Source organism: Puntigrus tetrazona, chromosome 13, assembly GCF_018831695.1.
Source record: "Puntigrus tetrazona isolate hp1 chromosome 13, ASM1883169v1, whole genome shotgun sequence".
Lineage (NCBI taxonomy): Eukaryota > Metazoa > Chordata > Actinopteri > Cypriniformes > Cyprinidae > Puntigrus > Puntigrus tetrazona.
The window spans coordinates 1,724,970-1,749,969 of record NC_056711.1 but is presented as its reverse complement, the minus strand read 5'-3'; the positions used below and the strand labels follow the sequence as shown (position 1 = coordinate 1,749,969).

General features: G+C 46.4%; 3 protein-coding genes across 7 annotated transcripts in view; all 3 read left to right on the top strand.

Moving 5' to 3' along the window:
• Window positions 1-2,842: 2,842 nt before the first annotated feature.
• Window positions 2,843-12,751, top strand: LOC122356447 (polyribonucleotide nucleotidyltransferase 1, mitochondrial). Of its 3 annotated transcripts, none has more exons than XM_043255171.1 (28): window positions 2,843-3,043; window positions 3,227-3,287; window positions 3,520-3,594; window positions 3,675-3,780; window positions 3,991-4,040; window positions 4,368-4,431; window positions 5,313-5,360; window positions 5,439-5,552; window positions 5,628-5,814; window positions 5,919-5,970; window positions 6,568-6,625; window positions 6,697-6,793; window positions 7,315-7,417; window positions 7,516-7,586; window positions 7,974-8,010; window positions 8,085-8,151; window positions 8,263-8,352; window positions 8,429-8,482; window positions 9,511-9,620; window positions 9,691-9,762; window positions 9,855-9,918; window positions 9,999-10,082; window positions 10,153-10,236; window positions 10,724-10,830; window positions 10,901-10,953; window positions 11,505-11,583; window positions 11,659-11,706; window positions 11,781-12,751. In XM_043255171.1, exons 1-28 carry the CDS (start codon window positions 2,931-2,933, stop codon window positions 11,928-11,930), a joined length of 2,298 nt encoding a protein of 765 aa, XP_043111106.1. In that variant the 5' UTR covers window positions 2,843-2,930; the 3' UTR covers window positions 11,931-12,751. The 3 variants fall into 3 exon arrangements, with proteins under 3 accessions (XP_043111106.1, XP_043111107.1, XP_043111104.1); XM_043255169.1 differs by having other exon boundaries at window positions 2,844-3,043; window positions 10,898-10,953; XM_043255172.1 differs by lacking the exon at window positions 8,263-8,352 and having other exon boundaries at window positions 10,898-10,953.
• A 685-nt stretch (window positions 12,752-13,436) lies between these two features.
• On the top strand, window positions 13,437-21,747 carry ppp4r3b (protein phosphatase 4, regulatory subunit 3B). Of its 3 annotated transcripts, none has more exons than XM_043255148.1 (16): window positions 13,440-13,981; window positions 14,080-14,135; window positions 14,701-14,799; window positions 15,281-15,901; window positions 16,847-16,924; window positions 17,001-17,117; window positions 17,402-17,518; window positions 17,594-17,725; window positions 17,831-17,927; window positions 18,007-18,048; window positions 18,859-19,017; window positions 19,437-19,606; window positions 19,718-19,857; window positions 20,238-20,374; window positions 20,931-21,097; window positions 21,175-21,747. In XM_043255148.1, the coding sequence occupies exons 1-16, from the start codon at window positions 13,855-13,857 to the stop codon at window positions 21,295-21,297; spliced, it is 2,382 nt and encodes a 793-aa protein (XP_043111083.1). In that variant the 5' UTR covers window positions 13,440-13,854; the 3' UTR covers window positions 21,298-21,747. The 3 variants fall into 3 exon arrangements, with proteins under 3 accessions (XP_043111082.1, XP_043111083.1, XP_043111084.1); XM_043255149.1 differs by having other exon boundaries at window positions 13,441-13,981; window positions 21,178-21,747; XM_043255147.1 differs by having other exon boundaries at window positions 13,437-13,981; window positions 17,402-17,725.
• A 2,916-nt stretch (window positions 21,748-24,663) lies between these two features.
• ccdc88ab (coiled-coil domain containing 88Ab) overlaps window positions 24,664-25,000 on the top strand; it is a 32,883-nt gene continuing 32,546 nt past the window's right edge. The window contains exon 1 of the mRNA XM_043255815.1: window positions 24,664-25,000. This exon is cut by the window's right edge and continues 260 nt beyond it. The gene's annotated coding sequence lies outside the window, so the exon portion shown is untranslated.

Genomic DNA, 25,000 nt, shown 5'->3' with positions numbered 1-25,000 from the left:
ACACGTCACTCTCAGATAACAGAAACTGGGCAAATGAGCGGGAGTTGGTTGATGAAACTCGGCGGCGGCAGTCCATCTGTTCACACACCCTTAGAACTTTAAGACTTCATATAATCTAAACGGATGAGTTATGAAACAATTCAGATAAAGTTTGGTCCAATTACATGTCATTCTATCAAAACCTGGAAAGCAGCAGATTCTTACTGTGACTCTACTGGTTAAAAAAACCATTTGTTTCCAAACGCTGAGTTGAATGTGGTGTTTACGCTTTGAAGGACCTGGACAAGGATTATGGGCCTTTCAGTCTTTTCAGATTCTTAAAGCTCCATGGTCCTCTTCATCTACCAAATGAAGAAGCACAGATTTGGATGAATACCACCATATCAATGCCTCCATTTGTTCTGTTTCATTTCAAGCTCTCGTCTTCACTGTAGTCCTGGGGTTTAGCATCATTTCCTTCAGCGGGATGCGTCTTGATATCTTTGATCAGAAGTATTTTTTTAAGCTCGCTGCTATAAAGGAGTACACCTTTCAAACAGCTGATGCACAACAAGTCCACAACAAGAGAAACAACAGCATAGGAAACCCACACACCTTCTCTTGAGTCTGTACCGCCTCCATCCCCTCACATGCTAATTAGTTGTTTTGACACAGTCTGTTTTGTATAAAGCATTATATAAATAAAGATGATTTAAAGTCAGGAAGCAGTGCTTGTCCTCTGCCAAACTCCATGGAAATCCAGGAATCTATATTTTCCAGCATAGATATCAGTGGTGAGGACTGGCAGATGACCACGGACCCCAACAGTCTTCATTATTCCTGCAGGCCTCTATCATTTCATTATCATGCAGTTTGGGCTCAGAAAGGCTCCCTTAGTCTTCCAGTGGCTCTGGAGAAACTAAAGAGGAACATCCCACAGCCTGAAAAGAGGTGTACACGGACCAGAACTGTGGACAGATCAGTGAGTATGACTGAACGCACACAGGAAATGACATGGGTCCATATACTGCTGAATTTATACCAAGTCAGATGTGTGTTACGGAGCTATTCTTCAATGCAACAGCCATTTGTTGACATGCTAAGTAATCCAGACCTGCCTACATCGTGTGTGTGCACGGGATACTGTCCAAAATAACACTGCAGTGACTTTAAAGTGCTGGTTTGTGCAATAAAGTAATTATTTTCTTTACCAAAAGTATTCTCGTAGCTTGTTTCTTCATTTTGGGATAGAGTAACCCCCAAAACCTGTGTACTTACATAGGAAGTGTACATAGTGTGCAACCAAGTATACACACACACACACACACCATTTAGTGGATTGTTACACAGACATTAAAGCTGTATAGTTACTATGTAGTACATAGATATTAGAGTCAGTTAACTTAAAGTGGGGCCCAAATCTTTGAAAACTACTTCTCGTTAATTCGTCAGGAGGCAAGATTTGTTTCTTCATTTCCTGTGAACAGATGAGTTCGTTCTTTACCGAACTGAAGAAACATGCTTTAACCCCAGCTGACTGTCATTGCTGACTCCCAGATAATCAAAATTGGACAATATGTGGTTAAATAAGTGCTTTTCAACACTAATTTTTCACTTTGGATTTTTAAAAAATGACGTTAATGTAAATCCTGAGAGTAGTTTTTAACACAAAAGAGGCTGTTAGTAAATTTGTCGCCATGTCGTCGTCCTCTAAAGCCCAAACCTTCATCTCCACCCGTAGTTCTCTATGATAGAATGAATAGCTCAAGTGTTTAAATTAACACTGCTAGACCTGTACACAAAATACATAGCTTCTCTTGTGATTTAAAAGCAGTCTGTAACTTCTACAGGTGTCTACATGTGCATTCACGCAGGAATGATCTGGAAGCGCAAGCCGGGTGTTTTGCCGTGACTGTTGTTTTTTGTTGACTACTGAGGTGAACCAGAGATTGGAGATCATGTTCAGACAGCTGAGCACAGGAGGAGAGAAGGAGCTTCAGTTCTGCTGTTTCAGCATGATGAACTGCTGTTTGAAGATCAGCACTGTAACTGCTTGTCTTGTCTTGTTTATAAAGCACTTTAAACTCTATAGTTTGGTCAGTATATATACGGCGTCGGGACTGATGGCAGGGGAGTATGATTTGCAATAGAGGGATAAATATTGGCACCCTTGCACATTCTTGACACGATTGAGCACGAGATGGTTTAACAAAATACAAAGCAATGAATCTTATGGCTTTTTTGTTGAAAAAAAAATCAAGACAAACGATACACCCAACAGAACTGAAAATGTCCCAACCAAGCAAACTGTACAGGACTGAACCAAAGCACAAGCCATCTCCAGGAACACAGTGCCCTCTTGTGAAGCAAACCCCTTCAGTTCTCTTACACTGCCTGTAATAGTGTTAGAACAGAACCGGGAGACCTGATACAGGACTGGACTTGTTCCACTTGCAATTTTTTGAGTTTTTGAAGAGGAAGGTAAAACTGTGATGAATCCAGAGCCGGTCCAAAGCAGGTCCTCAAGAGTAGCCTGCATAAAATTACATAGAGCTTCTGTTTTAGAAATTATTTACCTCAGCCTACACCTTTCTGGATGCTATTATATTCCAATATCATTATGCCTCAGTTTTCTAAATATAGATCAAGAGTTAATGTTTTACAGATGCTCTCTGCTGTTTAATATTTATTATAAAAACATCTAACTACTATCTTTAATAATACTTTAAACAAGCACATTATGTGAATTTTAATGAATTAATCTCAATAATTGATACTGTATTTTATATAACTGTAATATTTTATTGCTAGTGTACCGTAAATCCGACTTTTATTTTGAAACGCGGCGCTGTGACGTGCTCTTGCTGTAGCTGCGCTCGCGAACTGTCATGGCGGCCCGGTGGCCTTCGCATGTGTGTGTGAGTGTGTCGTGATGTTCGCGGTGTGTTAGGATGAGGCTCGTGATGATGATGAGGGGTGGGATGAAGGCTCGGCTCGGCTGGGCTCGGCTCGTGGCTGTCAGAAGCTTTCACGAGCGGACAGTGGCAGTGAGTTTAGCGGACAGGTGAGAGACTCTTCCTCAGTCAGGAACTCACAGGACATTCAGAGCTGAAGAGCGCCGAGACTCACACACTGAGGAGGAGGAGGAGGAGGAGGATGAGGATGATGATGACAGAGCCGCTAGGGCAGTACGTCAGTAGCGTGGTGTTACCTCACTGTGTGAAGGTGTGTGTTACTGTTTGTGCAGGAGGATGGAGATCTCCACAGGGAAACTAGCCCGCTTCGCTGATGGCTGTGCGGTGGTGAGGGTGAGTGTGTGTGTGTGTGAGAGAGAGTGTGAGAGAGAGAGAGAGAGTGTGTGTGTGTGTGTGAGAGAGAGAGTGTGTGTGAGAGAGAGAGAGAGAGAGAGAGAGAGAGAGTGTGTGTGAGAGTGTGTGTGTGAGAGAGAGAGAGAGTGGGTGTGGAGTGGAGTGAACTTCTGATCACCGGGGGTGTGTGTGTGTGTGTGTGTGTGTGTGTGTGTGTGTGTGTGTGTTTCAGCTGGGTGAGACGTCAGTGATGGTGACCGCGGTCAGTAAGACTAAACCGGCCACCGCTCAGTTCATGCCGCTCGTGGTGAGTGACCGGTCTTCTTGTTTGTCTGTGTGTGTGTTTTATTTAAGTTTACAGTGTGATCTCTCTCTCTCTGTTTTCAGGTGGATTACAGGCAGAAGGCAGCAGCTGCAGGACGAATCCCCACCAACTACCTGAGAAGAGAACTGGGCACCACTGACTCTGAGATCCTGACCAGCCGGCTCATAGGTCTGACACACACTCACACACACACACACACACACACACACACACACACACACACACACACTCACACACTCACACACACTCACACTCACACTCACTCACACACATACACACACACACACACACACACACACTCATTCCCTCTCTTGTATGTTAGTAATGTGCTTCTGTCTGTGTGTATCTGTGTGTGTGTGTGTGTGTGTGTGTGTGCAGATCGCTCAATCAGGCCGCTGTTTCCCGCAGGATACTTCTACGACACACAGGTGTGTTTCTCCTGTGATCTCTCATCAGTGCTCTAGTTTCCCGTGAGGCTCATGTTTATCAAGCCTCTGAGAATTACTCTCAAGAACACTGCTAAGAATGAAGAGTAAAAAGAGTCTTGTCTGAATGCTGCTTAAAGTCAGTTTTCCAGTCGTCTCACGTCATAATTTAAGCAAAGTGTAGGACTACATTTTACGCGTTAGATGATTTCTAACACTTTTCATGCCACAAACAGATTTTGGTTAAGGACAGGCGTGGACCAATCACTGAATAGATTTCCTTATTTATATTCTCAGATAGATCTTATTTGAACTGTGTTTGTGCTGAAGGTGCTGTGTAATATCCTGGCTGCTGACGGAGTCAATGACCCTGACGTCCTGGCCATCAATGGAGGTATGAGCAGCTCTGCACTTTTATTTATATAGCACTCTTAACAAAACAGATTGTGTCAAACCAGCTTTACAGTATTAGAAATGGTGTGTCCGTGCAGAAAGGGAATAGTGAACACTCAATTTTCAATTAAAGCCAGAACAAGCACATCTGGTGTTATGGAAAGTGCATTTATTATTTAGAATAATGTAGTTAATAATAGTGTTATGTGTAGACTAGGTTAAAAAGATACTGGCAGAGTGTGTCTGCCTCCTGAACAGAGTTAGGGAGATTGTTCCAGAGTTTAGGTGCTAGATAGGAAAAGGATCTGCCGCCCGCAGTTGATTTTGATATTCTAGATATTATTATTATTAAATGATAAGAGTTTTGAGAACGCAGCGGACGTGCAGGACTATAATGTGATAAGAGCTCGCTCAAGTATTGAGGAGATAAACCATTCATAGATTTTAAATCTATCTGATGTTTGACAGGGAGCCAGTGAAGTGTTGACAGAACATTAACCTTTCTGCCTTTGACATAGAGCTGAGTATCACCAGCATAAAAAAGCTAACATCATATCTCCTAAAGAGAACATGTAAAGCATGAAAAGTAATAGTCCTAGTACTGAGCCTTGAGGAACTCCATATTTCACTTGTGAGTGATATAATATATTCATTCACTGCTATGAATTGATATTTTACCAGAAGAGTCTGACTTGAACCATGCTAAGGCACTTCCAATAAAGCCAACACAGTTTTCTAGTCTGTTTCTAGTTAAAGAATGTTGTGGTTGATAGAGTTGAAGGTAGCACTAAATAGAGAGCTGCAGCCGTGATCAGACGCTAGAAGCAGGTGATTTGTAGAGTTGTAAACTGCAAGAGTGTGATCCTGTCACTTATTCCTCAGCGTCTGCGGCTCTGGCTCTGTCGGATATCCCCTGGAACGGCCCCATCGGTGAGTGCAGCGTCACACTCTCACTGCTGCAGCGAGTGTGTGTGTGTGTGTGTGTGTGTGACGCTGGCTGTGTTTCAGGAGCGGTGCGCGTCGGCCTCGTGGACGGGGAGTTCCTCCTCAACCCCACACGCTCGGAGATGAGCAGCAGCAAGCTCAACCTGGTGATCGCCGGAGCCCCCTCCAGCCACGTGGGTGAGTGCGAGCTGAGCAGCGTTCAGCGTTACCCATCATGCCCTGCTCTGACTCCCTGTGTGTGTGTGTGTGTAGTGATGATGGAGGCGGCGGCGGAGAACGTCCTGCAGCAGGACTTCAGTCACGCGGTGAAGCTCGGCATCAAACACACGCAGCAGATCATCCAGGTGATCCAGCAGCTGAGCCGAGAGATGAAGATCAGCAAACGCACTCCTGCCAGACTCTTCACGGCCGCTCCGGAGATGCTGGAGTACACTCGACAGTGAGAGCCAGCACACAACACACAGCGGCTCCTAATCCTGTGCTCTTCTGTTCTCTGTTTGTTCCTCATGGCTTCTCTGTGTAAGAACGCTGTTTTGTCCTCAGGCTGGCGTCTGATAAGATCTACGCTGTATTCACAGACTTCACACACGACAAGGTGCGTGTCCATCACACTCTGTGTCTGATCTCATGAAGTGTTACAGGAACAGCTGAGCCAAAGATCACCTGAAATCAGGAGGAGTGTGTCTCTTCATCAGAGAAACGTCTCAGCAGTGGATGCTCTTCAGTGAATGGGTGCCGTCAGAACCAGATAAAACATCATCTTAATAATCCACAGCACTCCATCGGTCAGCATCTGGAGAAGACAGAAGATCAAACTAATCCAGAACTGAGACGTTTTTAACTCAAATAGAGTCCATTATATCTCTTCTTCCAGTGAAAGATCAAGCAGCGTTTACAAAACAGCTCTAAACAAACACAAGGCTGGAATTTGATGTGGGAGGACTACTTCACTGAAGCTTTTATGGATTATAAACTTGTATTTGAGTTAAAAACCTCTCTGTGCTGGATTAGTTTGATCTTCTGTCTTCTCCAGATGCTGTGGATTATTAAGATGATGTTTTATCAGCTGTTTGGACTCTCATTCTGACGGCACCCATTCACATCCATTACTGAGACGCTGATGCAGAGACGCATTTCTTCAAATCTGATGACGAAAAAACCCCTGTAGATTTAAGTGTGTGTGTTTTTCCAGGTGTCCCGAGACGAAGCGGTCAATAAGATCCGTCTGGAGACGGAGGAGCACATCAGAGGTGTGTGTGTTCATCAGCCGGTTCTGACTGTGTTTTCTGTGTGTAACGCTGGTGCTGTCTGACGTCTCTAGAGAGGTTCCCGCTGTCGGAGCCGTTCGAGGTGGTGGAGGCCTTCAGCAGCGTCTCCAGAGAGGTCTTCAGGAACCTGGTCCTCAATGAATACAGGCGGTAATCCACGCTTGTGTTCTAGTGCTGTCAAACACCGACGTGTTAAGAAGTTCTGTCAGATACGTCTGTGATTGGCTGCAGTCTTCATCTCTTCACAGCCCGGGCCGCGCTGCTCCTGCACGCTTGGGCTGTTTTTATAATGTGTATACTTCATGAAGTCTATCAAATAAAAATAAAGATAGTGTGTATAATACTTGGAAAGTGTAGCTGGCAACTTAAGAAGTGCGAGTGATTTCATATTACCTATGAACAAGATTCAGAACATGTAATAGTATATAATTAAACCAAGATAATTAAATTAAGCTGCCACCTGTGACTGTACAGGGCAAACACTGGACTAGTTTTTATTCTTTTTGGGCATGTTTTTGAGTAAGCTTTGGGTTGGAATTATTTCTGGGACCTGGCAACCCTGACAGAAACACACGGGTGTTTGAGAGCCGTGTCTATCAGCAGATCAAGGTCAAGTGCCAGAAGATTGGACAGCACTAGTGTGTTCATGTGTCTGGTGTGTCATGTGACAGGTGTGACGGACGAGATCTGACGTCTCTACGCAACATCTCCTGCGAGGTGGACATCTTCAAGCCCCTCCACGGCTCGGCTCTCTTCCAGAGGGGTCAGACACAGGTCAGCACATGCTCTCTGAGAGCGTTCTGGTGGAGCTGGGGATGCTTCATGAGACCGCTGTCTTGTGTGTGTGTGTGTGTGTGTGTGTGTGCGCGCAGGTGCTGTGCTCCGTCACGTTCGACTCTCTGGAGTCCAGCATGAAGACAGACGTGATAACCACCGCGCTCAGGTCAGAAACTCATTCACTCTGAGCAATCAGAGATCTGTCATTCCTGCTCTGTTATTCTAACACACGTAATCGTTAGTTTGCTGTTTAGTTCATGTTGATGTAGTTAAGTAGGACAGGACTTGGGGGACCCAGGGCCCCTGGGCTTGAGGTTATGTTTGGGCCCTATACCTGTACAGTACACATGCCCTCAACTAGAACATCATTACAGAGTAACACAACATACACAAACATTCAAATAAGCTTATATAGTAGGCTATATACATAGTACCATTAATATGTAATGCAGTTAATATGTCTGTCCCAGTCATGTTTATAAGTTAATATTAAATAGTCATTATAGCTGTGGCTAGTGAAGGTTTGACTGATGTGACGTTTGTTTTCTTCCAGTGGAGTCAAGGACAAGAACTTTATGCTGCACTATGAAGTGAGTGAGGCTTTTCTCTGTGTGTTTAGCTCAGACTCAACAGTTCTGCTTCATTCACTGAGCGCTTCTTTCAGTTTCCTCCGTATGCCACCAACGAGATCGGGAGAGTGGGAGGAATGAACCGGCGGGAGCTGGGTCACGGTGAGTGTGCTTCCTCTGTAAGACGCCCGGCTGCTTCCCTCCGAGTCTCATGCGCGCGTGTGTGTGTGTGTGTGTGTGTGTGTGTGTGTGTGTGCGTGTGTGTGTGTTCAGGAGCGCTGGCAGAGAAGGCGCTGAGGCCCGTCGTTCCTCCAGATTTCCCCTTCACCATCCGCGTCACGTCTGAGGTGCTGGAGTCCAACGGTGCGTCTGTCACTGCTCTCAGCGTCTGAGGACGCCGGTCCTGAGCTCATGCTCTGTCTCTGTTCTGTGTCCTCAGGCTCGTCCTCGATGGCCTCGGTGTGTGGCGGCAGTCTAGCGCTCATGGACGCAGGTACCGTCATATGACTGCCCTGCCAGTTAATTACCTCATTTAGTTACAGCCTTACAGTAATCTGCTTTTGAAAAGCTTGTAATGCAGAAATAATACAAATGTGTTGAGGCAGAGGGGTAAAGACACCAAACTGGTGCTAACCTGTGGCGAGGAATTAACAGTAGAGCAGTATCTGAAGTGTGTGAGCGAGAGCAGACACAGACGGGTGAGACATGAAGTGCTTTGAAAGTGATGAGGGGTGTCTTGTATTGAATATATTAATAGACAGGTAGGTTGAGTGGGATGGGAGTAGTGTGAGAAGATTTCTTTGAAGAAGTGAGATATTTTGTAGCTTCTTTAGTGTTGTGTTTGGTAGACCGTAGAGAAGTTGGGAAGTAACAAAGGCATGATCAAGTGCCTCAGCATCACTGATATTTAAGAAGGGCTGTAAACAAGCAATATAAAGGAGGTGAAAGTGGATTTAGTGAGTGAAGACGTGAGGTAGGAAAGAGAGAAGTCACCCACACGTTTAGAGCTGATGGGAAGGAGAGAGTTTACATCATACAGGAAGGTAAAGCTATGATGACAGATAATGTTACCTAAAGAAAGCGTGTGACGATGAAGAGTAAAGACCCTAGAACAGATCCCTGAGGAACACCCTGAGAGACCGAGACGCTAGAGGACTGGGGGACGGAGAGAGCAGACGTGTGATCTTACCACAAAACAAAGAGGGGCTATCAAGAGCATTAGTGCGTACAAATGTGTATTTAAAAATGTATCCTGGCTCTTTCAATAGCGGCCATGATTTCAAAGGTCCGTAAATCAGATCTATCCTTCCTGAAACGAACCTCTACACCTTCAGGGGGTTATCACCTCTCTCAAGCAGATCGATGGGTTTTTGCAACAAAAATATTTCTAGTTTTAAAACTATAACCCAAATAACTGACTTTCATGCGTGTCCCCGAGAGCATCTCTTCTCGGCTGACCTCTGACTCGGTGTGGGATGCGCTCTCGGGTCAGTGTACCTGAGCAGGTGTGTGTGTGTGCAGGTGTGCCCATCTCCAGCGCTGTAGCTGGAGTCGCCATCGGCCTCGTATCTAAAGCCAACCCCGAGAAAGCGTCAGAGATCCAGGACTACCGGCTGCTGACCGATATTCTGGTAGGTGCTCCAGCGTCTCTTTCCTGAGTGCTAGCGGAGCCGTGCGCTCATCCCTCTGCTCTCTGGTCAGGGCATAGAGGACTACAACGGAGACATGGACTTCAAGATGGCGGGCAGCAGTAAAGGGATCACGGCTCTGCAGGTAACACACACACACACACACACTGTGTTTCGACGTCTCGTCTGCTGTGTGAGTGTGTGAGTGTGTGTGTTCACCGATGGCTTCTCCCGCAGGCGGACGTTAAGATCCCAGGACTTCCTCTGAAGATCGTGATGGAGGCCATCCAGCAGGCCACAGGTACTCCTCCCTCCCCGAGCGTCACCTGACCTGCTCCACCAGTGTGTGACGTGACTGACGTGTGCTGCGCTTCCTTTCAGTGGCCAAACGAGAGATTTTAGGCATCATGAATAAGGTCATCTCCCAACCCAGGAGCTCCAGGAAGGAGAACGGCCCGCTCGTCGGTATGATGACTTCCTCCTCGTGTACTTTCTGGTTTATCACTCTGATCCTGACCTCAGCTCCTTTCCACAGAGAACGTCAAAGTGCCTCTGTCCAGGAGAGCTCTGTTTGTGGGTCCAGGAGGATTCAATCTGCGCAGACTGCAGGCTGAGACAGGTGTGTGTGTGTGTGTGTGTGTCTGTGTGTGTGTGTCTGTGTGTGTGTCTGTGTGTGTGTGTCTGTGTGTGTGTGTGTGTGTGTGTGTGTCTGTGTGTGTGTGTGTGTGTGTGTGTGTGTGTGTGTGTGTGTGTGTGTGTGTGTGTGTGTGTGTGTGTGTGTGTGTCTGTGTGTGTGTGTGTGTGTGTGTGTGTGTCTGTGTGTGTGTGTCTGTCTGTGTGTCTGTGTGTGTGTGTGTGTGTGTGTGTGTGTGTCTGTCTGTGTGTGTGTGTGTGTGTGTCTGTCTGTGTGTGTGTGTCTGTGTGTGTGTGTGTGTGTGTGTCTGTCTGTCTGTGTCTGTGTGTGTGTGTGTGTGTGTGTGTGTGTGTGTGTGTGTGTCTGTGTGTGTGTGTGTGTGTGTGTGTGTGTGTGTGTGTGTGTCTGTGTCTGTCTCTGTGTCTCTCTCTCCCTCTCCCTCTCTGATGTAGCTCTTCTTCTTCTCTGGTAGGTGTGACTATCTCTCAGGTGGATGAGGAGACGTTCTCCGTGTTTGCTCCGAGCCCCGGGGCCATGAGCGAGGTGCAGGAGCTGATCCGTGGGATCTGCAGGGATGACGTAGGTGTGCTGATGATCAGGTGTGATGAAGGGGGGACCGACTCTGACTCTTGTGTGTGTTCTGCAGCAGGAGCAGCAGCTGGAGTTCGGAGCCGTCTACACAGCCACGGTCACAGAGATCAGGTGGAGGTCACCACAATCAACTGGTTTCTTTTTTTTAAGAAAACAAGTAGTTTGTAAATGAGCGTCCAGTACAGAAAGTACAGACATGGACTTAATGAGACATATAAACCAGGAACTGGACCGAATCAGCGCTGAAAGAGGACTCATAATCACACGTGAAGATGCTACACAGGAGCCTTGAGTTATTTTTGCCGCTTTATAGAGGCTTTGAGTTAAATACACACACCTGTATGTGTCAAAATATCCTTGCAAGTATCCTCATAAACAGTCTTAAGTCTTAAGAGCGAACAGCTGAGAAAGAAAACATGTATCTGTAAATGAGCTGCCGTCACTCATCAGAAACAAAACATGCTTACAGCGCTTTCTCAAGAAAAACAGAGAGTACTTCTGTACTTGATCACCTCACAGTGAAGAATACTTCATACAGTGTGTGGCTTGTAACTAGTTTCTTGTTCTCATTTAATCTCTGACCATCTTCAGTGTGCTAGACTTTGGTTTTCCTTTAATGTAGTATTTAAAAGAGCTGTTCTGACCGGAGGAGTGTGTTTCAGGGACATCGGTGTGATGGTCAAGCTCTATCCCAACATGAGCCCCGTGCTGCTACACAACTCTCAGCTGGACCACAAGCGGGTGAGCACTCCAGCTCCTGACCTCTGACCTCTGACCTCCGACCCCGCTCTGCTCTGAACTGTGTGTGTGTTTCAGATCAAGCACCCGAGCGCTCTGGGACTGGAGCTGGGCCAGCAGATCCAGGTGCGGTGTGAACCTCCTCTGACCTCTGACCTCTGACCTCGGCCGCTCTCTTCACCTGTGTGTTGTTCTCTCAGGTCAAGTATTTCGGCCGGGACCCGACGGACGGCAGGATGAGGCTGTCTCGTAAGGTGCTGCAGTCTCCGGCGGCGGCGCTGGTCAGGACTCTGAGCGACAGACACAGCATCTCGGTGGGAGCGACCGGAGAACCGAGCCCGGACTCCTAGAGCTCCTTCACGGCCTCGGCTCGGTGTGGAGGTGACCCTTCAGCTGTCCGGGAACGGCCGCTTTCTCAGGTGGACGTTCTTCTCTCTCGAAGCGAGACACAAACACGGGCCTGAGAACATCTCCGGTGTCTGAAGCCTTTAAATCATGAGAAGAGCCTCCTGGAGTTGATTTCATTAAATTACACTTTCACCGACACCTCTTCGGTTTGCTGCAAAATAGTTTAAGAATGGATGGAAACTCTTCTTTGCAAAGCATCATGGGATTTTGTTGTTGAATTATCCTGTTTGTGAGCTGTTTGCGAAAACAATTTTTATATTAAAAAATAATCTGAATCAGACGTAACGTTAAGTGAACCGTGCAGAAGCATCTATCATGTACATGATTACAGTACAGTCTCTCTTAAAAGTACAGTATAATAAATACGAGATGTTTCCTCTATAGCAGTACTACAGTAAAATACTATCTGGGTTTCCCTTATAAAATTACCCACGGTTTTAGAACAAATAAAACCAAAAAACTACAGGAAGCACAAGTTAACCATGGTGTGTGAAAGCACATATTTATATTAACAGTGATTATAAAACATGCTGCCAGTGTTAGGAACGTAACGACAACATCTGTCCGTCACTGAGGGGAAAGTGTAATTACAGTTAAGATACTGTTAAAGATTACAAGGGTGGTATATTATCATTCATGTTTCAGCCACAGACGTGTTTAATTGATTTCATTCATAAATTGTCTTCACTGCTCAGAGTTTAGGACATGCTTATTTCTTTATTGTACTTTTAAGTAGAAACAGTAAAACCCTACACAAACAACAGAAAGTGCTGTGTATTTACTGGTTATGATGGGAATGGTATTGGTTTTCCTGCAGTCTGCTGGTATCTGAGGGATCCTGTTAAAGAAGTTCAATCCTACTGGAGAAGGGTCTTTATAATGGTTTTACTGAGAGAAGTTAATGGTTCATAATGGTATTTTAATGGAAACCATTAGAATTTCTCTGTTTTTTAGCAGGGTGTTAGATGTTCATAACTTTGCAAAGAATTGATTTTAAAAAGCTGTCGTAGATTCTTCCTATGACTTAAATCAACCTCAGAATGATCTTAAAGAGCCGCTAAAGTCTGATTTTGTGGTGGGTGTGCTATAAAAGTTGATTTTTATCATCTTAATCAAGTGATGAAGTGTTGCTTTATGCAGTCAGTTAGCTCTGCTTTACCTGTTTTCATTTCATTAGAAATTTACAAAAGTAATCAAATGTAATCAGTTGCGTTACTTTTCTAAAGTAACTGAAAGAGTTACACTTCTTACATTTTAAACGGGGAAACGAATCTATTACATTTCTAAAGTAATCTTCCCAGCACTGCTGGTTCCTGTGGGGTTTTTTTGTGAACTAATTCTAATGTTCAGGTGAAGTTTAATCCGGAAAGTCTGTCCGCCAGCGTCGCTTCGCGGTAACTATGGTAACGGCGCTGTCCCGGCGCGGCCGCCGTAGCCCGTGCGCGGAAACCCCGCGCCATCAGAGCAGCGCTGATGCAGTGAAAGACACACAAGATGGCGGCGATCGGCGGATAGACGAACATTCGCGTAAACACTCTAGTCGTGGCGTGCTAATCTGAGAAACGACGAGACCCCGAGGATCATGCTGCTCGGATCCGCTCGTTCTGGGCTTAATTAACTGCTTCTCTGGGTGTAAGATGACCGATAGGAGGTAGCGTCGGGTTCAGGTTTAGGTTTAACGTTAGTGTTGTGATACAAACTCTTGTGTTTCCGAGGGTCCGATCAAAGCGGACCAGGCTCCGGCTCGTTTAGTGTGGATTAGCGCGGGTTAGGATGAGGCGAGGCAGTGCTAGCTTCGTGCGCTAGCTATGCGTTAGGACTGCTAAGTTACTGCTGGTTCGGTTCGGTTCGGTTCGTGCGGGAAAGATGAGCGACACCCGGCGGCGGGTGAAGGTGTACACGCTGAACGAGGAGCGGCAGTGGGAGGACCGGGGCACCGGCCATGTGTGCTGCTCGGAGCCGGACTCGCTCACGGTCACCGGCGAGGCGGACGGTAAGAGACGCGTCTGTGGGAACTCGTGCTGTCCTGTCGCGGAGCTCGTCTCATCGAGTGTGTGTGTGTGTGTGTGTGTGTGTGTGTGTGTTCTGTAGGCTCTCTGCTGCTGGAGTCCAAGATCAACCCCGACACCGCGTATCAGAAGCAGCAGGTGAGTCCTGAGCATCATCTCAGATCGACACAGCGCGACGAAAACAAGGCGTTAATGATGAAGGACGACAAGAAACACTCGGGTTCACCTGAAGACAGGGCGCCGTTGAAGTCCAGCTCGGATAAGGATTAGTAGTTCACAATAAATCATCTTTCCATCGATGTCTGCTTTGTTAGGATTTGTCTGAGATACAACTAGTTGAGAATCTGGAGTCTGAGGGTGAAAACAGTCAAACTTTGAGGAGATCTCATTTAAAGTTGTCCAAGTGAAGCGAATATTACTAATCACACGTTAGGTTTTAAGGTAGATATCTGCATGGAAGAAAATCTTAACTTAATATCCTACAGATTTTTGGCATATAAGAAAAATGTATAATTTTGACCCATGCCCATGTTTCTACCGACTTCTAATGACTGCGTCTGTGTGTGGTGTGTCTGTCTGTGTGTGTGTGTGTGTGTGTGTGTGTGTCTGTGTGTGTGTGTGTGTGTGTGTGTGTGTGTGTGTGTCTGTGTGGTGTGTGTCTGTGTGTGTGGTGTTTCTGTGTGTGTGTGGTTTGTCGTCTCAGGACACGCTCATCGTCTGGTCTGAAGCAGAGAACTATGACCTGGCCCTGAGTTTCCAGGAGAAAGCAGGCTGTGATGAGATCTGGGAGAAGATCTGTCAGGTGGGTGACGTGTGGCCCTTCGCTCGCCATCACTCTGGTCTTTGAGAAATCTCTAGAATTATTCTAGAATTAACAGCACAGTATGCACCCATCGTGTGGTTATATCTTTTAAAAAGCAAATAATCGTGTTTTTATTGAAACACGTAATATAAGTAGAGTTAATGCACATTAAACATTATAACAGACGACAATTCAAATGTCCACTTAATGTTGAATATTTGGCCGCTTCTTTGCGGCGCGTGATGTTGACTGTGTGGACATCGAGTGAACGCTTTGAGCTTTTATTTTGAAACCGTGAGGAACAGATAACGACGTGTTCTCCCGTGTCTGTGTAGATTTCTAAATGATTCGCTTTACAAGTCTGATGAAATGACGCGTGTTGTCTAATCATTGACGACACAAACTCACAACAACATGAGTCACATAAGAGTGTGTGTGTGTGTGTGTGTGTGTGTGTGTGTGTGTGTGTGTGTGTGTGCAGGTGCAGGGTAAAGACCCGTCGGTGGAGATCACTCAGGACCCCGTGGACGAGTCTGAGGAGGAGCGTCTGGAGGAGCCGGAGCCGGGTCACCTGCTGGAGCTGCCGCTCTGTGAGCCGGAGCGTCTGGAGGAGCTGGCCGAGCTGGTGACCTCCGTGCTGCCCTCGCCCGTCCGGCGGGAGAAGCTGGCGCTCGCTCTGCTGACCTCGGGCTACATCAGGAAGCTGCTGCTGCTGTTCCGGGCGAGCGAGGAGGCGGGCGACCGCCAGGGCCTGCAGCACCTCTACCAAATCGTGCGCGGCCTGCTCTTCCTCAACAAGGCCACGCTGTTCGAGGTGATGTTCGCCGACGACTGCATCATGGACGTGGTGGGCTGCCTGGAGTACGAGCCGGCGCTGCTGCAGCCCAAGAGGCACCGCGAGTTCCTCACCAAGACGGCCCGCTTCAGGGAGGTCATCCCCATCACCGACTCGGAGCTGCGGCAGAAGATCCACCAGACCTACCGCGTGCAGTACATCCAGGACATCATCCTGCCCACGCAGTCCGTCTTCGAGGACAACTTCCTGTCCACGCTGTCCTCCTTCATCTTCTACAACAAAGTGGACATCGTCAGCATGCTGCAGGTGTGTGAGCGGCGTGACCGAGCGAGACGGAGAAGGGATAAATGAGAGCACTGCACGAGTTTCTCAATACTCATCGTATCATGATAGTTGTACTGACATTGCTTCACAGCCTGTTTATACAGCGTCTGCTTTTAAGTGTATACAGTATAGTTATGCCTGTCATTATTAGGTTGTTTTATTTAGGGCCGTCCGTGATTGAGGATTTCTGAATCAGAATCTTTGAATCTTGCTGGTAGTTGAATCAGGTGTTTGGGAGCAGGGCAGAAAACATTCAGGATAAATTATGAAGGAAAAGGTAGTCCTTTTCAGACTAAATGCTGCAGTTCTTTGTGGAATTTAAATGTTTAATAGATTTAATAAATCCAAACAGACTTGGTACAAGCAACTTGAGGCTGTTTGGGTGGCATCTACAGGACGGTGCAGAGAAATGATTGAGAACACAGCCGCGTGTAGAAGTGAACACTCCCTGGGTCTTATGATGAATCAGTCTGCTTGAAATCTAAATGTCACATTTTAAATCTTTAGCTAGTGTCTCTGGACAAACAAAACTGCATCACTATCTTACTGAACCACCAGACACACACACACGAGATCTTCACAGTGAGCTTGATTGACAGGCAATCTGACCAATCAGAGTGTGTATATTATGTGCCGCCTTTATCCACCGTCTTGCCTGACATCTACAGCCGGTCTCCATAGAAATCCATGGGAAAACATGAGAACACGCGTGTGTGTGTAGTGTGAGAGCAGCTTTGTTTGTCAGTCATGGCAACAGTAACTAAGGAGGGCGGGTCTTTGTGAACGGCTAAATTATACTAATGCCCATCCAGTGACACGTACACTGACAGATCTCGCTTTAGAAGAAGAGTGACGAGAGGTGGAGTGTCAGGACTGTTCTCCTGCGCTTTGTGTGTGTGTGTGTGTGTGTGTGTGTGTGTGTGTCAGGAGGATGAGAAGTTCCTGACCGAGGTGTTTGCTCAGCTCACAGATGAATCTACAGAAGACACCAAGAGGAGAGAGCTGGTACGTCTCTCACACACACACACACACGCACGCACGCACGCACCAGGGTTCACACCTGTCCTCTCGATGTCTGCAGGTGAACTTCTTCAAGGAGTTCTGTGCTTTCTCTCAAACGCTGCAGCCACAGAGCAGAGACACCTTCTTCAAAACTCTGGCCAATCTGGGCATCCTACCAGCGCTGGAGATCGTGATGGTGAGTAGAGGACATCCCTTCTGAGCGGCAGCTCGGGGAATCCTGTTCTTTAGAGAAAAGTATTCTTCCAGTTTCTATCCAAAATAGGGTGTTGAGAGCTTCATTGAGCACACACGCATGTCAATAAATGTTCATCCTCCTCGACGACCTGTCCACCTTCTTCCGTGTCACACAGAGATATGTCCTCAACCAGACTGTATGGTTATTATCACAGGAAGACGGTGTACGCTTAGGTCCTGTGTTTTCCTGCTGGTCGTCAGCTCCGCTCTGTTGTTGTTTTGAAGGGCATGGATGACGTCCAGGTGAAGGCGGCGGCCACAGACATCTTCTCGTACCTGGTGGAGTTCAGTCCGTCGATGGTGCGCGAGTTCGTCATGCAGGAGCCGCAGCAGGCCGACGACGTGAGTGTGTGCCGCTCGGCTGCCGTTCAGATGTTTGCCCAGAGCAGGATGTTGATGTGGTTGGTGTGTGTTCAGGACGTGCTGCTGATTAACGTGGTGATCAAGCAGATGATCTGTGACTCGGACCCAGAGCTGGGCGGAGCAGTGCAGCTGATGGGGCTCCTGAGGACCCTCATCGACCCCGAGAACATGCTCGCCCCGGCCAGCGTGAGTACAGCCTGATCTCAGCCGCTCTGACACTTCTTCTCGTTCACACGGTCAGCTCTGGATGAGCAGAACAGCATCCTCAATCATTTGTGTGTGTTTGGACAGAAAACTGAGAAGAGCGAGTTCCTGACCTTCTTCTATAAGTACTGTATGCACGTCCTGACGGCTCCGCTGCTGGCCAACACGGCCGAGGAGGACCGAGGTGAGACACTCTCCTGCTCTTCTGCAGCAGTCAGCCGTCTGAGAACACTTATCAACACTGTGTGTGTGTGTGTCTTCAGATCTGACCGAGGGAGCGGCGAAAGTCAACCCCGTGTGTCCAGGTACCGTCTGCTCTCAGGACTGGAATAAAGTCTGGCACTGGGAACATGAAGCATTTACACATCCATTCTGATAACTTCCATTCTGAGTCGAAGCTGAGCTTAGTTTTGAACAGTAGATGCTTTAGAAGCAGCTGTACGTTAATCTTAGCTCGTTAAAGTGCACCCTCGGTTAAATCCACAAACACTCTTCATCACTGTGTAGAGTACAGCGCCATCTTCTGCTAAAACATACGCTCAGAAGCCATTCCAGAGAGACTCGCCACGCATTCAGGAGATCTCCAGGAGATCTCCAGATCGATTAATCATCACAGCCCTGAGGTTTCTCTCGCAGACACTGTGGTGTTGTTCAGTAGATGTACGTAATACTCCGATTAGTACTACTACTAGAATGAAACCATACATTAAGGCATAGTCACACAACATACTACATTAGTACAAAGATCATTAAAAGATCAATTATATTAATGTATCATGGCTTTGTTTAAATACACAAAACAGCCAAAGGTTTATTTTTAAGAATACATTTATAATTGAAGTTTTCAAAGTGTCCTGAGGTGAGCAGACCTCATCCCAGGAGAAACCCTGCATGGAATAATAGAGATGTTGTTCACCTCCTCTCTGGTGAAGAAAGAAAAGCTCTTCTACACAGCACAATGAAGCCAGTGGATTTTCCTGATCCTTATAAAGATGCACGTCTAGATTACAAGGATAGTTTAAAAGAGTTTAGGGCTCCTCAGGTTCCTTTGTAAAAAGCACATTTATTGAAGGTATCCGGACCCCTGTGTGACCTCTAGCCCGTCTGTGTGTCAGATAACTTCCAGACGGCGCAGCTGCTGGCTCTGATCCTGGAGCTGCTGACCTTCTGCGTGGAGCATCACGCGTACCACATCAAGAACTACATCATGACCAGAGACCTGCTGAGGAGGGTGCTGACGCTCATGAACTCCAAACACACCTTCCTGGCGCTCTGTGAGTGTCCTCGCCCCGAACATTAACAGACCTTATACCAAAATACAGTTCAACGTGAGCTTCAGACAGATGTGTATCATCAAGAACATCTCTCAAACCTATCAACTATACACTGATCAATAGACACAGAAAAGCTGCTAGATTGTCCTCAATTGGACTCAAACTGAAATTCTTTTTGTAGTTTTTAAAAATGGGGGGAAAAAACGGAAGTATTTCATCTAAGCAGACAGAAGTAAAGAAAGCATATATAGTTGGGTGTCGTCTGCTTGGGAAACAAAACTAAATGAAATTGTCCCAGAGGCAATAATAAACAAAAAAGGGAACACCTGCGGTAACTTCTGAGCAGAATAAGTAAGGTTAAGTGCATCTTCAGTAGGAAGTGGTGTAGTTTGTGATGCAGGTTGGTTGTGGTTGTTCAGGTGCGCTGCGCTTCATGAGGAGGATCATCGGCCTGAAGGATGAGTATTACAACCGCTACATCGTCAAAGGAAACCTGATCGAGCCGGTCATCAACGCCCTGCTGGACAACGGCACCAGATACAACCTGCTGAACTCGGCCATCATCGAGCTCTTTGAGTTCATCCGAGTGGTGAGTCCTACAATAAAGATGACTGGCTTCATTTTTGTTTAACCACTTTGGAATTGAAACTAAAAATCGAGTTGATCGAATTGATTCAATGCCCAACCCTGCTGTCATCAGGAGGACATCAAGTCTCTGATCGCACACATCGTGGATAACTTCTACACGGCGCTGGAGTCCATCGAGTACGTGCAGACCTTCAAGGGCCTGAAGGGCCGCTACGAGCAGGAGAAGGAGCGCCAGAGCCGAGGACTGAGCCGGTGCTGAGACACACACACACACACACACACACACACACACTGATCCACAAAGGTGTCACATCCAAACCATGTTACTGAAAATGCTCTCTCATCACAGTGCAGTAATACTTTCAGACATAATCGTGTGTAAACTCAAATACAAACATGTCTTCTAGATGTGTGCATGAAGCAAGTGGCAACACATCTAATTTTCTAATGTTAGAGGTAGGCGGTCTGAAATATCCCTGACAGTAAGCGTCTGCTGTGACGTGTTGATAGTCTTCTGTCTGTGTTTCTGGTGAGATGTTCTCACGTCTGCCCGTGTGAACGATGCACTGATGTGCAGCCCAGCAGAAACCGAGGATGTGTGACGGAGCCCCGATCCTCTCTCTGTCTGTCAGGTACCGCAGGGACGCCCGCTCCTTCGAGGACGACGAGGACATGTGGCTGAACGAAGACGAGGAGGAGGAGGATGTGCCTGACGCAGGCCTGGACAAGGGCAAGAGCGACTACGGGAAGTTCATGGAGAGCGAGAAAGGTACCTGCAGTCTCTCTTCTTCAAGAAGATGAAGGACATGTTGAATGTTCCTCAGCATGTTGGTCTTGTTTTCAGTGAAGATGCTAAGTGGTGTTTTCTGATTTAAAAAAAAAAAACAAACAATCTGAATGGAGAACAAAAACTTTAAATTTAGTTGACTTTTCTGTTGACTCGCTTCACTTTGATCATATTTCACAACACTTTTGTCATTTGGTTGTTCATTAAATATCTTACCAGAAGAATCTGTAGCTTTCTTCACTAGAAAACAAGACAAAAATATTGAGGAACAACATCACTTTTTATACACGTGATCTGAAAAGTACAACCTGTTTCCATATTTATTGTTTAGAGCAGCGCTCTTATTGTAAAATGAATTAAAGGTAAAGTTCAGGCACTTCTGAAGTGTTCTAAGATATTTAAACACCATATTGATGTGTTGTTTCATCCGGTTCATTTCTTAAATGATGTTTAATGGTGTTTAAGAAGTCTTGAGTGTTGTTTATCCTGCTGTAAGTGTCCTGTAACTTCCTGTGTGTGTGTGTGTGTGTGTGTTCAGTGAAGGAGAGTCAGGACAAGGAGAACCAGCCCAAGCGGACGGCGAGCGGCAGCTTCAAGTTCACCTTCTCTCACTCGGCGGCCGCGGCTAACACGACCAATGGCTCCAAACCTCCCCCCTCCACCTCCTCCAGCAGAGCGGCGGCGCCTCCTCCAGGCCAGGCCCGGGTACGACGCTCAGACCTGTGACTTCTTCTTGAGTGTGTGAGCGTGTCAGAGCTGCTTTGAGTGTGTTGTTCTCTCAGCAGACGGGGCTGGTGGGGCTCGTGGACTACCCAGACGATGAAGATGAAGACGAGGAGGAGGAGGAGGAGGAGGAGGCTGACGAGGAGCAGTCTCCACGTAAGAGGCCTCGTCTGAGCTCGTAGAGGCGTCCGAGCACACGTCCGGCCCAGCAGAAGCAGAGCCGCTCCAGGGAGCCGATGGGGAGCTAGCAGGACTAGCCTCGCTCATCCCGCTGAGAGCTGAAGCTCAGGCACCTCGCCGCAGGCTCACGTTCGACCGACAGCGTCTGGGGTTCAGGCTAGAAGCGGCTGCTGGTTTTTAAAACACATTAAATTGCAGTAAATGTTTGAGTGTGGTGTGAAGACGCCGCTGAGGACTGATGTGAGGTCAGCCGCGGCTCTCCAGAGGAGCATCACCACGGACTCCAGCTTTCAGGCGGCTGCGCTCAAGAGCAAAAGCGGTTTTTGCTGTTCCCCTCGTTTTTGTACTTTCCTACTAGCGCCATCTCCGTTGAAGAGCATTTGTATGAATTTGATATTTTTTACGATTTTCAGATTAAATTTGGTCCTGCAATTAAACGAGCTAGTTCAGTGTTTGTGACGTGTTTATTGAAGAGGTCCTTCATTCCTCCACCAGCCTCGGCTCCAGACACCACTCCATACTCTGTGTGTGTGTGTGTGTGTGTGTGTGCGCGTGTGTGTGCGTGTGTTATCAAGCGTGGGATGAGTTCCCGGTCTCTCCAGAAGATGGCGCACAGGTCCAGTCCCTCAGTGCTGTATTGTGGTCTGAACTCCTGCCCAGACCAGAAGACCGCCGGCGGTCATGGAGTAACACGCTCTCAGCAGACGCAGGTTTGTTTTCAGCACACAGGAAAGAAGTGCAGTGTTGTGTAACAGCCCTCATGTGGTGTCGTCACTCTTTAATTCAGAATTTCAGAGGGATAAAAATCTTTTTTTGTTGTCTCATTGCCTCAGTTATTCAGATTTGTTTTTTCTTTTATATTTGTATATGAAGAGTTTATGATGGCGTTTTCCTCTTTACTTCTGAAGAAAAGCAAGTCCTGTTAGAATGAAGAGCGTGGAGTGACTGAACATTTAGCTCAACTTCACACCAATACTTTACTTTTGATTTAAATTTAGACATTTTACATCACTGTAACATTTAAAAGATCTTAAGTTCAGAGTTTTGTACTGAAGTATGAACAAGAGTTTTCAAAAGCTCAATTCTACTCAAAATATCACACATTTAAAAGTAATTTTAGTGAAAGGGGACTAGATTGTTAGCTGAAATATAAGATTTAGGTCAGGTTTAGTACCTATTAGTTCACGTGGACCTTACTGTGTTCATTAAAGTGAGATGTTTTTCTTTCCCGCCTTGTTTTGGTCATGTGACTAACAATGTCACTGATGGTGAATGGTTGATGCGTACTTCTTTTACATTTCATAATAACTTTAACATGAAACACACAACGCCTGCCGATCTTTTTAAGATGTCTAGTTCCTCAAAGGAAACCGTGACTCTTCTCATGTAGGTTCTACTGTAATCTAGTTACTGTCTTTTAATCATGGAGTTCCTCTGGCCTTTCAGTGGATCAGAATGATTACTAGGAGGTGACTCTCAAACTCCTCGTCTTTATCTCGTCATGATGAAGATGTTTACATTTCAGTTTCAAAAGGCGACTGTTTTTACAGCCACGTTATTCTTCAGGGTAACTTTACAACTCGTCAGTAGTCCAGCTGATCACAGCGATGCATAAACAAGAACACATGATTATATAGAAATCATCAGCTTCTTGTTTTGCACACAGACGTTGTTTATGAAATATAGTCGTGAGATGCTATAAAACTTTAGTCTCGCCAGAACAATAAAAGACGATACTTTATTGAACCTCTTCTGAGAAGAAGTGTGAGCTTTTTCTGACGTCCGTTCTGTCCAGTCCACTGGTTCTCTAGTGTTCAACCCGAGCTGCTCGTGAACGGGCCAATCAGAAGAGACGATCATGAATAGTAATTAGGCCAAAATCGACCTGTATTTGACTGAGCTCCTGAGAAAGGAGCTGTAAAAACATATTGAGATGGTTTTTGTTACTTACATCACAAATATATATAATCTTAAGGACACCAACATCTAAAGTAGAACTAAAAGGTGTAGCCATGGGCCCTGTGTTCAGTATAATGTTGGTGAACGGCGCCGCTGTGTCCTGTTCCTCGTGCACCGCTCACAACACATGCAAACCTCAGGTTTCCTTTTAACTGATTGTTGAAGCTGTTGTTAGTTTAGATGTGCTGGTTTTCTGAAGCAGGTGCCTTTGATTCATCCTGTCTGAAATCCCCCAGCACCCTTAAACAAAGCACTATTAGTCGGGTCAGACGTTCTTAGTAGTGTCCGAAACACCAACACCAGTATATGGCTAGAGATTACCCATAATGCAGCGTGAGAGTGTGCTGTCTCCCCAGAAGATGGCGTGACGGAGCTCAAGATCAATCCTGGAGCTGCCCGTTTCAAAAGATTATTTAACAGAAATGAAGTGTTTGCTCCAGGACCCTTCACTAAAGACTTCCCTTCACAGGCGTCGAGTCAGTCAACCCCAAGGAGTGTGTTTTCAGCACGAAACTGTTTTCTTCAAGATCCCATGAAGATTTCACCTTAACCCAGTAGAAAGAGTGCTTGAGTGTTTCTCAGACACAGCTTTCAGTTTCAGCTCTTCTCTCGTTACAGACGTGGCTAACTGTTTCTTTATCTACTGAATAGAAAGAGTTCATTTTGTAATGTACTAACTGTGGACTTGCTCCATCACTAATTACTTTCTGCAGTGACTAGTGAAACTACTACTAAGATCTGAGTTATAATATTAGTTACTCCCCATGAAGCAGCTCCTCGCCTCATCCAATAATTTCTAGATTTTTTTCCCCTAATTTAATGAAGTGAGCAGACGAGCTTCCAAGGAAACAGACGGGTGACAGAAGCAGGTTTATACAAGACTTTACTAGTCACTATCGGTCATGTGTTGAGTTAACTTCTGACGGCTTCGAGGCAGGAAGATGTTTTCAGAAGACTTTCTGGTAAACACTATGTTTTAAGGTGTCCTTGTCAGATTACTTGTGCTTTCTATTATAATAACATTGAAGTATGCATAATTACATGCATATAACACAAGTCCTGACTCAATCTCTAGTAAGAGCCTGTAGTTAAATGACTCTGTAAGTTCAGTGTTATGTTCCCATGAAGTTTTGAATGTTCTCTAATTACTAATAAGATGTTTTTCTGTGAAGCACAGCTTGAGCTGATCTGGTATTATCTGTGTTCTCAGAGGAAACAGCTGGCAGACATTCAACACAGTTATCTGACATCCAGATGATTTTGCTCTGGCACAGTTTAACTAAGCATGTTTTATTTTGGTTGGGCCGTGTCTCTTTCTTTCTGTGTTCATCTGTCAGACTATCAGATATCTTTATCTTTGTCATATATCTGCTCGAGTCTCCAGACAGCGAGGATGCCGCCTGCTAAGGGAGCAGCAGTGGGCGTGTTCTCAATGGCGCACTAATACACTGGTCCTGGAGCCCGCGTGCATCCCTCTGCAGGCGTCGAGCGCGCGCGGTGTTCCGGACGCGTGCTGCATTTATTTAATACACTGTATTTCGGAGAGCTTGACAGGCCACGCGGCATCACGTGAGGCGGTCCCGCGCGCTACAGAGCGGTCTGTGTAGGGTAGTGCGCCGGAGGCGGCGCGCGGCGGAAGTGGAGCGCAGTAAATCAGTGCCCTCGGTAGTGTGCGTCGCTCCAGTACAGGCGGCGCTTTGTTCCACTCACGCGCACTCGCCGTTAGAAGCGCGACGCGTCACGCCA

Coding starts and splice junctions, on each gene's coding strand:
- LOC122356447 (XM_043255169.1), top strand. CDS start 2,931: ATGAGGCTCGTGATGATGATGAGGGGTGGGATGAAGGCTCGGCTCGGC. Junction 3,595..3,674: donor CTCAGTTCATGCCGCTCGTG/GTGAGTGACCGG, acceptor CTCTGTTTTCAG/GTGGATTACAGGCAGAAGGC. Junction 5,361..5,438: donor CCCCTGGAACGGCCCCATCG/GTGAGTGCAGCG, acceptor GCTGTGTTTCAG/GAGCGGTGCGCGTCGGCCTC.
- ppp4r3b (XM_043255147.1), top strand. CDS start 13,855: ATGAGCGACACCCGGCGGCGGGTGAAGGTGTACACGCTGAACGAGGAG. Junction 17,118..17,401: donor CAGCGCTGGAGATCGTGATG/GTGAGTAGAGGA, acceptor GTTGTTTTGAAG/GGCATGGATGACGTCCAGGT. Junction 19,607..19,717: donor TCTTTGAGTTCATCCGAGTG/GTGAGTCCTACA, acceptor TGCTGTCATCAG/GAGGACATCAAGTCTCTGAT.